General features: G+C 41.2%; 1 protein-coding gene across 1 annotated transcript; it reads left to right on the forward strand.

The window, feature by feature from the left end:
- The first annotated feature begins 3,312 nt into the window (after positions 1–3,312).
- Positions 3,313–7,792, forward strand: LOC131244385 (putative clathrin assembly protein At1g03050). Its single transcript, XM_058244000.1, has 3 exons — positions 3,313–3,430; positions 4,192–4,942; positions 6,605–7,792. Exons 2-3 carry the CDS (start codon positions 4,303–4,305, stop codon positions 7,663–7,665), a joined length of 1,701 nt encoding a protein of 566 aa, XP_058099983.1. The 5' UTR covers positions 3,313–3,430; positions 4,192–4,302; the 3' UTR covers positions 7,666–7,792.
- Positions 7,793–15,177: the final 7,385 nt, after the last annotated feature.

Genomic DNA, 15,177 nt, shown 5'->3' on the forward strand with positions numbered 1-15,177 from the left:
TGGCTGGTTCTGTATTTTTCCATTTGGATGCCAGCAATAGCAAGGGTTAGGATTTTTTGCATTATTTGGGCATATGGTATCAAGGTGGAAATTTCCAATGGCCAGTGTGGTATCAAGGTGGCCCGCTCATCCGGTGGGTGTCGTTCATGTGGCCTATCTCAATCCAATTTGGTGGCTGGGAAAATCCATCTGCAGCGTTTCAGCTTAAGTGAATTTATTATTATTATTATTAGTTAACTTTCATGTAAAAATGCAATTTCAGGCATTTCATTGAAGTATGGAACCCAGCATTTTTCTATCCGCTAGTTAATCCAAGTGGGTCAATGTTCATTGTTAGGTGTTCTGGATGGGTTGTTGTAGTGACCACTGAGAACCTTATTTCCTATTTTGCCACTTTAGTGGTCAGGAACACCCAACTCTGCTTTTGAGATCGTGGCCCATCAGTGGTCCGCACGACACCGACAGCTCTTGTTGTTTTACTATTGTCTATGTGGGCCCCATGTGGCAAGCCTAACCTTGCCTCACACAGAAACCAACTCTTAACAATTTGTAAGTAGTCGATCACCCTTTGTTTGTGGGAATTACTTACTACCATTCCTCTTGTGGAACTCCAAGATGGTGAGCCATGCTGGCTCCTCTTCTCCAAAATAGGAAATCATGCTAGCTCTAAACTGCCTCAACTCTTGTGTAGAAATCGTGCTATAAATATTAGTCCATCCTGATTGTTCGTTTAGTGGGCCGAGTTAGGGATGGATCGTTGGCTTACAATTCTCAATGACATGCATTTATTTGATAATCTGATTTGGAAGTCTTGGCCCCAATTAGTCTGTGACCAATTTGAATAGGGCCTGTTGTGGATGTTGTTTTGGACAAAATCACATGGACATAATTTCTCCCGCCTCCTCATTGCGGTGGTCATAAAATCAGTAATTGAAATGGGTTTGATTTGTGCAAGTGGGCCCATGGTTCAGTAGTCCTTAACATTTCCATGAAAAAATCCAATTTGGATGGCCCACGAACCAGAATATTCTATATCAGAAAATCCTAACCCTTTGATATGCTTCCATCAAATGGACGGTTACTGTTACATCAAGTATTTGATGTCTAGGATCTTCAGTCTGGAGATTTTTGGATTATGCACGACCCATGTTGGGCCCATCATATCAACGACTGAATGAGTGAGCTGTGGGCCCACTTGTACAAATCGATGGCGAACAATGCCATGCACAACCCTATCTTTGCACAGTACATGCCAGCTTTAAATTCTGATATGTACGGTCCTTGGTTTGACGATCATGATCATTTCTCTGTTGTGTCCCAACATCGATTGACGATTTCCTAAAAGTTTCTCCAGTTCAATTTGGATTCCTCTACTATCTATTCTTAACCGTCCATCTGCAGGCAATAAATATAAATTAAGATTGTTCCCATAGTCCATCCATGGCGTGAGACATCAGACCAACGGTCTGGATTACTAACCTGGGTCCCACTTACCAGAAATGAAAATCCTCATGTATACCCGTTGAAAGTTAGAAAATCTCGGCACAGCTGAAGGAACTTAGGAACCCAAGGTTTTGCATGGGTAGTATAAATGGGCTTCCTGTGCCGGATAGGGCCAATGGTTAAGTATGCGAGATTTATTGGTCTGTTGCATCCCACCGTGGAAGGAGACCATCCATTGTAAGACCCCATCATTGTTTCAGTGTTATCATTTAGGTTTGGGCCCACAAATAGACGGTCGAGAAGAGAGATACACCAACTTTCCAAACTCATCTTTTAAAGTCCCGTTATTGATGGACGGAATGGATTTCTCACGGAAATATCTGTGGGCCCCACGTAGCCTCCGACCACTGGAACTTCCTGCGGGCAGGGGGCGTCCTACATGATTCCGAATGATGGCCCCACTTGTCGGAAATGAGAGGGCGCGGCTTCGGTCCATCCCCCGACCCACCGAGGTGGGCGGATGCCTGACTGTGGGGCCACCGTGATTTATGTAACTTACATACAAGCTGTCCATCCGTTTTGACAGCTTATTTCAGGAGACGATTAAAAAGAAATTTAGGTGGACCACACCACAGGAAACAATGGTGAATGAATGTCCACCATGAAAAACTTCTGGTGAGCCACCGAATGTTTATTTGCCATCCAACCTGACTAAAGGGCCACACAAATATTAGGTTGATTCAAATCTTAGGTGCTCAATCACGACTGAATCTACTTCATTTCTGTGATCATAAAATGAGCTGTAAAAAACGGATGATCCAGATCCATCGAAGCCGCGCTCGAAATGGGAGCCCTTACATGGGGGGCGATTTGGCTGGGACCCGGAACCAGCGGATTGCCTGTAATAAAAAACTTATGTGGCACGTCGTGGGCTAAGCTCTGTGACACCCGCCGCTGAGATATCCACGCCGTCCATCCGTTTTTCCAGCTCATTTTAATGCATGAGCTCAAAAATGATGAATGTCCAAAGCTCAAGTAGACCGTATCGGTAAACAGTAGGGACTGAACACCCACTGTTGAAAACTTCTTGAGTGCCAAGGAAGTTTCGGATCAGGCTTATATTTGTGTTTTTCCTTCATCAAGCTCCATGTGACCTTATGAACAGGTTGGATGGCAAATAAAACATCATGTGGCTCCAAATAAGTTTTGAACGGTAAACGTTCAATCCCCACTGTTTTCTATGGTGTGGTCCACTTAAGCTTTGGATCTGTATCATTTTTGGAATCATGCACTAAATTGATATGGTAAAACGGATGGATGGCATTGATAAGACGGTGGGTCCCACGAGCTTGGGCCACGTCGTGCCACAACCAATCGGCTTCCCTTTCTTACACAAGCAGTCGCCCCATCATATATCCCTGTCGTCGCCTACACTTAGCGATGGTAACACGATCAAAACCGTCCATACTCTGTCTGCCACCCTACAATGTCCACTGTAAGAAGCTTATGATGAATCATCTGGATTTAGACCATTAATCAGAAAATTTTCAATTGGCCACATTCCACTTGACAAATAACGGTCAGGATCATCTTATCTGAAATTGTACCAAAGTCCAAAAAGTTCATCACCGATGGGATGGACGGTTCTGATTTCTCAAACGTGCTCCAATATTATACTTGTGGCTACAGACAGGTCGGAACCCGTCAAAGGGTGATCACGTATTACTCAACGAACTTACTCCTCTGCCAATAGTACGAAGCCACGTGTCACACCTAAGTCCATTGGATTCCGCTTTTAATCCTATATTGACGGACATAGCATGTTTCATTCAAAAGTAGCTGAGTCTTTCTGGTTTGGAGACAGAAAGGAAGAGAAGGAGAGGGAAAAGAGAGCTATTCCTTCTCTCTTCTTTCTTCTCTTATTTCCTCTTCTTTGATACGAGGAACGACGAGAAATATGCATGTTGAAGATACCCATCATTTCAAGGTGTTTTTTTCTTTTTTTTTTGTTAAACGGATTTTGCGATTGTTATGGCGTCTGTCGCAACTGAGATTCTAGCGTGTGTCGCCACCCACTGGGGCCCACATGCTGAGACGTTATAATGATCGGGACCGTCCATGTTTTCTTTATTACCATCAATATGTTACTTTCCAGACATCTGATTTTTACAGTTGAATGGGAGCCATTGAATGTTTTCTTTTCGTTCTTCTAATTTCATCTGGCAGATACCGATGGTCCTAATCATTGTTTCAAGTTAGATTTCTTGTATTAGACCTTGTACAATAGAGTATTCAACATGGACGGTTCTGATAATCGAACCATTCAGCATGTGGGCCCCAGTGGGCGGTAGCACAACTTATAGATTTTATCTCATCCCTACAAAGGGGCCCACTTTACTCAAGAGAGGTGTATATATCATTTCCCACCGCCCATTAACCATGAGTTTGGAAATATGACCCGATATGGGATTTTCGGATGGTGGGCCCCACATTCAGCTGAATTAACGGGCGGTTATCCCAATTCACAACATGTCCGATCAAGACATCCAATGGTTCTTAAAAAAAATAAATCTGTTCATACATATTATTCACCGTATAAACAGAATGCAAGTAGTATAGCGTACACGTATATACAACATATCATGTACGGGTAAAATTTCACAGGCGTATTAGTCTACATGTATACGTATTCTCTTTTATTTATTTACGTATGTATTTACTCACCCTTTTACTTCAAATTCATTTCAGTATTACAGGATTGGCCTGACCCATCTCTAATAGTCCATCGTTATTATCATCCTACACCCCATTTTCTCCATATAAATCCTTATCCTACGCACCCTATTTCCATCCTAAGCCATGGCCCCTAGCAAGATCCGCAAAGCCCTCGGCGCTGTCAAGGACAAGACGAGCATCGGGCTCGCTAAGGCCGGCAACAACTCCATCTCCGACCTCGATGTCGCCATTATCAAGGCCACGCGTCATGAAGAGCAACCGCCTGAGGAGAAGTACATCAGAGAGATCCTTAGCTTAACATCCTACTCCCGTGCGTACGTTAGCGCTTGCATCAATACCCTATCCAGGCGCCTCAACAAAACCCGAAATTGGACCGTCGCCCTCAAGACCCTCATCTTGATCCATCGGCTCCTGTCGGAGGGCGATCAGGCCTACGAGCAGGAAATCTTCTTCGCAACCCGGCGTGGGACCCGGCTCCTCAACATGTCGGATTTTAGGGACACGTCGCAATCTGGGTCGTGGGACTTCTCTGCTTTTGTCCGTACATTTGCACTCTACCTAGATGAACGGCTGGAGTTCCGCATGCATGGCCGGCGCAACAAGTCACGGAGGGTCTCCTCGGTCGGTGATGACGAGGAGGAGGCGGGACAGTCCTCCTCTACACGGGCCACGCCGGTCCGTGAGATGAAGATCCAAAAAATCTTCACACGGACTCAGCATCTCCAACAGCTCCTCGAGCGATTTCTCGCATGTCGTCCTACAGGCAAGTATTACTATATATGGGAAATATTACTATGAGGTCGAGCCGTGTGGCCCCACCGTGATGTGTGTTGATAGGGCTGTACATCGAGTCGAACCGAGTCGAGCTGGCCTCGGCTTGACTTGGCTTGGCCACTAGCTGACCTCGGCTTGAACTCATTTTCGAGTTCAAAAAATCAACTTGACTTGGCTCGAACTCAACTTTGAATCGAGTCGAATTGAACTTTTTCGAGTCAAGTCGAGCGAGCTAACCAAGCTAGCTTGGTTCGTGTATGCCCCTACGTGTTGAACATCTACCGCATCAGTCAAATGCACCATTCCATGGTGGGCCACACTACATACAACAGTTGAGAGGGGTTACCCTTCCATTAAAACATTCATAATCAATTATTGGGCGCAATGAGATGTGGTTCACAAATCCAGACCATCCATTGCGTGCGTCCCACTTGGATAAGGGATTAGAGGTTTCAGCCACATCCAAAACTCAGGTGTGCCCGACCAAGTGCTTTATATGTTTTAAGCATGTCTTCACATCGTTTTAGATAGTATGGCTCACTTGAGTTCTGTATACGGCTGATTTTTTGGATATCCATGTTTGGTCTATGGAATGGAATGATATTGAATTGTATTAGATGAGATTGACATCATTATTGCACAATGATTGCATGTCCGAAAATACCATGGTATTGTAACCATCCAATCCCATGTTTGGAATAAAATTTTTGCTACCGAAAGACACTGGATTAAGCAAAATCATGTTTAGTAGACCATAGAATTGTAATCAATTAATCAAATTCACAATGGATGTCATTCACTTATACACATATATAACCAGAATGTCACGTGTAAACGAAGTATATGGATGGACGACATGGGTAAATGGATGCATCAATGTGGGGCCCCACATGTGTAGTGGATTTCGAAATCCATGGAAACACTGCATGGGACTAAATGCAATTCCATGGGACTAAATGCAATTCCATCCCACCTAATCCCAACCTTTCTCATCCTCTCCAAATGTTGGATGGAATTGCACGGACCAAATGCAATTCTATCCCACCAAATCCCTTCTAATACCCTGCGCCAAATGAACCATCAAATGTATGGTGTCAATGTTTGACACACATCACGGTGGGCCCACACAGCTTGACATCATGGAAAGTTCCTATGAGGTTGACCTCACAGTACCATTTCCCATGTGTGTGTGTGTGTAGAGAGAGAGAGAGAGAGAGAGAGAGAGAGGTATGTACTTTTGTATATTTATACGCATGCAGGGACGTACATGGGTATAACATGCACATATGCACACATTGCTTGAACGGCGCTTAAAATGTCTAAAAACCATATTGGTCAGCCAATCTGATGTATAAGCTAATCCGTGCAATCTATACATTGAAATTTAGAATAAAAACCGTTTCCACCATCCATTTAGCACAAATATCAATTGATGTGGATCATCCAATGGAAGGTGTACGACCTAAGAGTCCCACTGATCGGACATTTCTAACCCTCCAATATAATTACCCTACTTTTGGTAAATTAAAAAACATTACGAGCATCAATCCACAGAATTTGCACCATCCAATAGTATAAGGTGGATGTTTGATTCATCGGTCCTGATCCATTAAGATGTAATTCATTTTGATACATTGATTATTTTTCACAGGCTCAGCGAAAACAAATCGGGTGGTCACCGTTGCACTCTACCCATTAGTAAAAGAGAGCTTCCAGATATATTTCGACATCATGGAGATTATGGGAATCTTGATCGATCGGTTCATGGAACTAGAAGTCCCAGATTGCGTGAAGGTCTATGAAATCTTCAGCCGGATCTCAAAGCAATTCGACGATCTCGATCAATTCTACAGCTGGTGCAAGACCGTCGGGATCGCAAGGTCATCAGAGTACCCTGAAGTGGAGAAAATCCCATCCAAGAAGCTGGAAGTCATGGACGAGTTTATCCGAGACAAGATGGCTCTAGTCCAGAGCCAAAAGTCCAAGATCCATATGCCCAAGGAGGAAGTCATTGTGGAACCCAAGATCGAACCAACAGAAGAGGAGCCCTCAACTATCAAGGCATTGCCAGCACCAGAGATTATCGAAGAAGTTACACCAGAAGAAGAGAAAGAAGAGCTCAAAGAAGAAGAGAAAGATAACGACACACAACAAGAAGCTGATTTATTGAATTTGAACGGTGATGCAATCACAGGAGAAGAACAAGGAAATAAGCTGGCACTTGCATTGTTCGCTGGCGAAGCAGCGGGCCCACCTGCATGGGAAGCTTTCACGACAGAGGACGAGTCGGCAGATTGGGAGACGGCGTTAGTGCAGTCAGCGAGCCATCTCTCGAATCAGAAGGCATCCCTTGGGGGTGGTTTTGATATGCTGTTGCTGGATGGGATGTACCAACAGGCAAATGCAGCTACAGCTGCAACCGGATATGGTGGGAACGCTGCTGGAAGTGCGAGTAGCATGGCTTTGATTGGTGGGACCCCTGGGTTGCTGGCATTGCCTGCGCCACAGGTTTCAGGAGGTGAAGGGCGGGATCCTTTTGCAGAGTCGCTGGCGGTTCCGCCACCATCGTACGTGCAGATGGTGGAGATGGAGAAGAAGCAGCAGCTGCTGGTGGAGGAGCAGGTCATGTGGCAGCAGTATGCAAGGGATGGGATGCAAGGGCCACTGAGCATGGGGAAATTACAAAACAGCCCCTATAGCGTGGGAGGGTAATGTAGTCCAACATGAGTTGACTATTGACTATTGACTGATGGGTGTTGGTCTGCTTTTTGGTTAGGGGAAGAAGTTGTATATGTTGGGTTAGGGCTTAAGGTTATTTAACCAGTGACTCTTGAATTCTGGAAAAAGGGTAATTTTGTAATTTTACTACGTCAAGGGCATCTTGGCGATCGTTTTCTCCTTGAGTTTTGACCGTTGATCGTGAATATTTTGACTGTTGACGATTGCAGATAAATCTTCTCGATGGAAACGAGGCTGTGGCCTGAATATAGATGTTCAAGAACAAAGATACACCAACGGTCCATCAAGAGTCTTTAATTAGGTCCGTTTCCATCCCAACACTTAAAGAGCCAATGCTCGAGCCTGGCATGAGCCTAACATAAGGCCCAGGACCGAGTACAAAAATTGGTTTGGCCCACACCTGGCTACGCTTGGGCCGAGTATTGGATTCAATATCTTGAATGCTTCTAATTTATTTATTGATCAGGTCTACATATGTTGATAGAAATAGGCATTTTAGAGGAATGAAACCAACGGCCTAGATTCATGATGGATGGGTTGCTTGAGGATTGGAATGGCATATTTGTAAATTATGACATAGTTACATAGAGAGTCTGGTTGGGCCGGGCTCGCCAAGCTAAAATAACTTGAATCTAAGCCTGAGCTGGAAATTGATTGGCTTATATGTGATGGCCAAGCTGGGCCAATGGGCCCAGCTAGTAGGTCAAGCCTTGCATAGGGAGAGGAGAGAGAAAACGGGAGAGTTTTTGGGAGGGGATAGAAAAATGGCAGGAAAGGGGAGAAGCGGGCAAAATCTAAGCACCACGTTGAAGTTGTTAAGTTCATAACTACGTACATTTTTTTAGACTTTCATAAATATCTCTTTATTAGTTTTAAAATTTCATTTAATAACTTATAAAACTTTAAATGCTACTTATAACGTCCTGGATTTTCGTTATTTTAAAATTTCAAAAACCCTTGAAAATTTTCATTTTAATTAACTTATATTGTTACTTACTGACCATTAACACTTAATGTTAGCCTACACGTGAGTGACACCAAAAAGAATCACACCAATCTGATTAATCAACCGTAAAAAGCCAACGAATCCAGCCGATCACTTAAACACCAAGTTTAGCCATACGATTTGTTCACGTATGGTCTAAATCTAGCCGACCTATCACTAACTAATCGAGGCAATTGTAACTAAATAAAGATTTATCCAAAGCCGAGACGAATGGGGGTCAGATCTTAATTAACAAACCAAATCAATCAAATTACTCCTTTACCCTAAAAACCGACAGTTTAGGGTTATTAAGACCGAATCATCATTTCCACTAATTACGAATAGACTACACTATGAACATAGTTAATCTAAACCCTAATCATTGTGCACGAGAAATCTCGATACCCAATTCATTCCAGAAATACCTTGATTATCCAAACGAGCTCTAAACCACTCGTTAGTAGGCTACTAGTTCCAAGACTATAGAATAATGTCAATCTTTTTGGGCTCGACGTCCATCGCGGGAGTCGGACCTGAGTAATGTCCAAAACCGCTCAACTTGAGCCGAGGGACGAGTTCATGAGAAGTGCAAATACCCTAAAGGAAGAAGCTGAAACTTAAGTGAATTGAGTCGTCCACGCTTACACAAAGTTGAGGATTTCAGACCGTCGGTTTACGATCAAAATTCACGTCTAAAATAAGGATATTTCTCCACACATATCCGTATAGCCGCGACCCCAATCAACCATCAGTGACCGTTGAACAGACTTCTAATCATACACGTCGATTGATGCATCCAAATGGTGGGCCGATCATATCTATATATAGATCAACATTAGGGCTAACTATTTTACGGTGTATATTGACATGTACACTCCATAATGGGCCCTAGAGGTTAGAAAAATTCTCCCATAGGACTAGTATAGTAAAAACCCAGCCCTTGGGGCCATTTACACCAAATCTGGCACTATGTAAGGGCTTCATTTGGACACCCTATCTCTCCATACGAATTTTCATATTCCAAAGGAGAGAAAGAGAGAAAGAGAAGGAGAAAGAAGAGGAAAAAGAAGAGTGAGAGTAGGAGTTGGAGGTTTTGGTGCTTCCTTTCGTTGGTCTCTTCCAACCAAGGCTCTAGCCTCGATCATTTTCCTTCACTGAATCTACCTAACTTGCGATTGTTAGGTAAGAAACAAATCCTACTTCCTGACTTAGGTTTTTCTAAAATGAATTGCATAAATCTCACATAGTTCTTGGTGTTTATATAGGAATTTGTGATTTTTCCCAAATCCTTAACCACAGGAGCTCAAAATCAGATATTCCTTCTTAAGGTGCGGACCATTATCTCTAGATTATTATTTATCGACTCTTGAGGGTCTCAGTTAATGATTAGATGCTTGTAAATGAATTTGTATATGCTAATATATAAATATTTTGATTTGTTTATAATATATGTTATTTGTTGAATATGGATGCCCACGTGTTTGATGAAATGCTTGAATGGTGGAATGTATTACTTTTTCGATGCTCATGTGCTTGATTTAATACTTAAGTGAATGTATTACTTTATGTATGCTCACATGTTTGATTTAATGCCTTAGTGAATGTAGTATCCTATGTATGCTTACATGTTTGATGAAATGCCTATGTGGTTGTGTCATTGAATTTATGTTGACGGCATGACGAATTACTAAGTTTGTAGTAAGGCCTAGGTTGCTTACAATGTTGGGTCAGTCGGTAAATCGCTCAAACCAAGGGGTGCCCCAATTTAGGGCGATCACCCTAGGCTTGTTCGATCGACTCGAGTTGAATACGGACGATCGACGGTAGTTTGACTACATGGGCTGTTTGCACCCAATGCCGGTTGTGTCGTGGTTCTCCCAGATCAATCAAATTAGTCCAATAGCCGACTGATCATGTATGTTCACAATATATGACATGATTAAATGGAATCTAGGATAGCCTATTCCCAATGGATGTGTCCATTAATAATTGTTAGTGTAATACAATCCCACTAAGACTCATGAGCTAGGTATGATGGTATGGGATACCGTGTCCGAGCTGTCGGCCTATGCTTGGGTGACGAGCCTCCCCATAGTGACCAGTGAGCACTGATGAAGGTGATAGACCATTGTTCGAACGGCCCCTGTCAAATACCCGGCTGATGGTTGCGTGCTAGAGTACCGTTCGAAAGACCCGGGAGTGAATGGAATTGGGTGGCGAGCCCTTTCCTTTATGTATTTTTGGTTTTGTGTGACAAGCTCGCACCTCGGAACTGAGTGATCATACTCGGTATTAAGTGACGATTCATACTGGTTTGATCCTCATATATTTAGGTATCATAGCGTATATTTGAAATTATTGATTTGTGATATAAACGAGTGATGCCTAAATTTGGATAAAGGGACACTGGTAAGAAACCACTACGCACGATAACGAGTCACGTAATAAAGATAAGGACTCGTAATATAACGTCAGTATCCTAGCTTTGTTAATATGCTGGATGAATTGAATTTAATAATTACTCGGCTAACATGATCATTCACCACATTACATTAGCTTAGAATGTAGCGAACATGCGTGGTTGTCGCATGATGAGAAAGTGTTGTTATTTGTAAAATAGGTGGTCGGAGTCGCATGTGAGGGAGTGTTGTTTGGAAAGGGCATGCATCATGTCATATCTTCATATGCACATTTAACAAGAGTATTTAAGAATTGTTTGATTTCTTGTGCACTGATTGTGTCGATAACATGTGTAACTTAGAACTAATGGAACCACGGAGTTAGCTACTCACTCCAACCTGGGATGGTGTTTTAAAACACTAATCAGGCATACTATTGATGTAGGATCTACGAGGCCTCCGACGGGTAGGCTTAGATCGGTTTGCGCCACCACCGTTAGGTTCTGGAGAATTTAGAATAAATTGAAAACTTTACACTTTAACTCTTGGGTATGTATATATAATCCTCATTAGGACGGACACCACTTTTCAATTATATTTTGACTGTTCGCCCTATATTTATTAATCTTTGTTAACTCTGCATCGCTTTGGTTCCGCTAAGTTGAATTGCGCAACTCTAATTATTCATGTGCGGACTTAATGTGAATTAGAATGAAGATGCATGTGCATTTTATTAAGTTAACACTTGGGAACTCGGGATTGAAGTTTATGTACTTGGGTGCCGAATTTCAGGGTGTTACACTACTCTTTTCTTAAAATAGATGAGTAAAAATATTTTTTTACTCTTTGCGTTATATATTGAGGACATGAGTTTTTGAAGGATTTTTTAGATTTTTGTGATATATTATAAAATTATCTTGATCTTGCCCCAAAATTTATTTAAAATTAAATAACTCATTATATGTTTACACATAGAGAGAGAGAGAGAGAGAGAGAGTTTTTTCAAAAACCGATTCTCCCTTTGAGAAAAATCAGCCCGATTAAAAAATTAAGTGGTCTATAGCATAGTTGGAGGGGATGCCCACCTTTGAATCTCACTGAGGCACACTGAATTCCAAAATAATGTAATGTTTTTACCTAACCTTTCATCCAAGCCAGATGAAGGATTTATACAGCTTGAATGACATATATATTGTTGATGTCTTAAATCTATTAGTAATAGGGGTTTGTCAATGCTATCGAGCAGCTGTTGATGCTATAGACAGATGTTTGATCCCATCGAGAAAATCTAGAAAAATCATGTTTGTTGCTCAACCGTTTTGGTGTTGCTACTCGATGATATTAAAGAAGTTCAATGCCATCGAAAAATTCCCAATGAGATGTCATTGCCATCGAAGATATGTGCACAGAATTGTGTAAGAGTGTAAGTTATTTTCTATTTCGGTTGTAAAACTATATATATTGGGTGTAATGGGAATTTGAGAGAGAGAGAGAGAGAGAGAGAGAGAGGTGTTCTAGGGCTTTCTAAATTATTCTTAAGGGTTCAAGGGCATAGCTAGGGCTTGTGAAAAGAGATTCGAGGCTTGTTTAAATCGCTAAGCTAGTATTTCTTATAATTTATGCTTTCATAGCACATTATTCTTCACTTTGTGCCATGGGTTTTTTTCCTGCAAGGGTTTTTACACGTAAAATTTGGATTGATCTTGTTTAGACTTGGTTGTGCGATTGCATGTACTTTGCTTGATTTATCTCTTAATGTTTCCACAGTTTCCAACAATATACACACAATGTGAGATGAGTTCTAAAAGATTCTCATGAGAACCCATTCCAGGAGAATTTCTATAAGTGCATAAAAACATACATAGTTTTAAAATTATTTACTCACTTATAATAATTATAATTATATATATATATATATATTGTCAGTGAAATTTGCTCCACAGTAACTAGAGAAATACTTTCAAACCTAAGTCTTCCCAGAATTTCCTCATCATAGAAATTGCAAAAATTTCTTAAAAGTCTGGTTTGCCATCCCAATGGATAAATATTTAAAGGCCACATTATCAATGACAAATATTTTAGATCATAGTGCCAAATTTGGTTATAGAGAATTTCTATGCCTAGGATATACATTAATACACCACACTTTGACCGCTTAAGCTTTTAGAGTAAATGGTTGTTTGACAACTATCTCTTAATTTCTAGACAAAACTCTCATCTCTAATCTCTCTCTCTTTCCAAAAAAAAAAAAAACCTTTTTATTTTATTTTTCTCTTCTTTTCCAATGCTAGCTCCATTGGCATACATATGTGCCTTTTAACTTCATCGTTTCACATAAATTTTTTCATGGATTCTGTTGGGATTTGTTTTGCGGAATCACACAGAGATGAATCTAGGATAGCAATCCAAGAGCACTAAGCAAACACAAGAGAACAGAAAGATTTAATGTAGAAAACCCTTTTGGAAAAAAATCATAGCACAAAACAATAGATCTTCACTATGAAAACAAAAATTACAAAGATAGAGGACTTACCCAATTCAAACAACTTCGAATCTCACCCTTACTACACCTTTTACAAACCCCAGAACCCTTTTAGAAACCTTTAGAATACTTTTAGAAAACCTTAGCATGGTTTAGAAAGGCCCTAGGAATTCCTATTTATAGTTTAGGAAACCCCACTTTCACACCGACTTGGAATAGTCCGGAAAGTGCCTCAAATTTACGCAGTCTGTGTGCTATTTGTGTAATCTTCGACGAGTCGAGAATCTCAAAAATTCCAATATACTTTATTGCTGGACTTCGAGCGAACTTTCTTGGGCTAGTCGAACTTTTCCAGATTTAAGACATCTTTTAACAACAATCTCAACCATGTCTTCAATCTTCAAACGTATATATTCTTGACATCTTCTCTTATCTCTGTATCACATCATAACTTCAATCAATGCTTCTCGTGCACACTCCGTCCTTTTTTTACGCCATTGCCTAGCCTAGAGAAGTTGCACAAAACTTGAACTTCTTTGTAGGAATGACCTTGATAAGCATGTCTGCTGGAATTACGTTGGTGTGAATCTTATCCAAAGTTACACTTCCTTCTTCAAGTACCTGTTGGATAAAGTGGTAACGAACATTAATGTATTTAGTACGTGAGTGATAAATAGAATTTTTAGCCAAATTGATAGCGCTCTCGCTGAGGCCCCAAATGATTTATCATGCCTTTTAACCAAATGCCTTCCTTACATGCTTTTGTCATTGTCGTATATTCTGCTTCGGTAGTGAAAAGAGCCACTACAGACTAAAGCTTCGACATCCAACTAATTGTTCCACCCACTAGTCCAAACGAGTAACCTAAAGTCCACTTTCTGGAATCCATATTACCAGCGTAGTTTGAATCCACATACCATACTAACTTTGCTCCTGTCTTCTTAAAAGTTAAGACGTAGTTTTCTGTACCTCGAATGTATGAAAGTAACCATCTCACCACCTTCCAATGTTGCTTGTCAGTGTATTTGCTCACAACACCAATTGCTTATGAAATAACCGGTCTAATACAGACCATGGCATGTACTATCAATTGCATTCGAATAAGGCTCATGAGACATCCTATTTTTCTTCATTTGTTTTGGGACATTGTCCCGAGGAAAACTTGAAGTGGACCGCGTAGGGAACGCTTACCAGCTTTGTGTGGTACATCGCATACTTGATCAATACCTACTCAAGGTATTGTGCTTGTGATAACCAAAGCCTGTTCCTTTTCCAGTCTCTATGAATATCAATGCCGAGAATCATCTTTGCAGCTCCCAGATCCTTCATCTTGAATGTCCCACGAGTCTTTAGTACATTGATTTCAGACATATCATGATTGACGATCTACGTGTCATCAACATACAATTCCAAGATGATGAATGTGCCATCACTCAATGTCATGCAATAGGCACAGTGATCGTATTCACTCTTATAAAATTTCTAACTCACCATGAAGGAATCAAATTTTATACCACTACTTAGGCGACAGCACGACCTCTTGCAAATTTTATTCTTTGTCCCTTTAAACTTTGAACCGCTCTGCTTGCTTCACGAAGAACAACTCTTCCATTTTCCCA

Source organism: Magnolia sinica, chromosome 4, assembly GCF_029962835.1.
Source record: "Magnolia sinica isolate HGM2019 chromosome 4, MsV1, whole genome shotgun sequence".
NCBI lineage: Eukaryota > Viridiplantae > Streptophyta > Magnoliopsida > Magnoliales > Magnoliaceae > Magnolia > Magnolia sinica.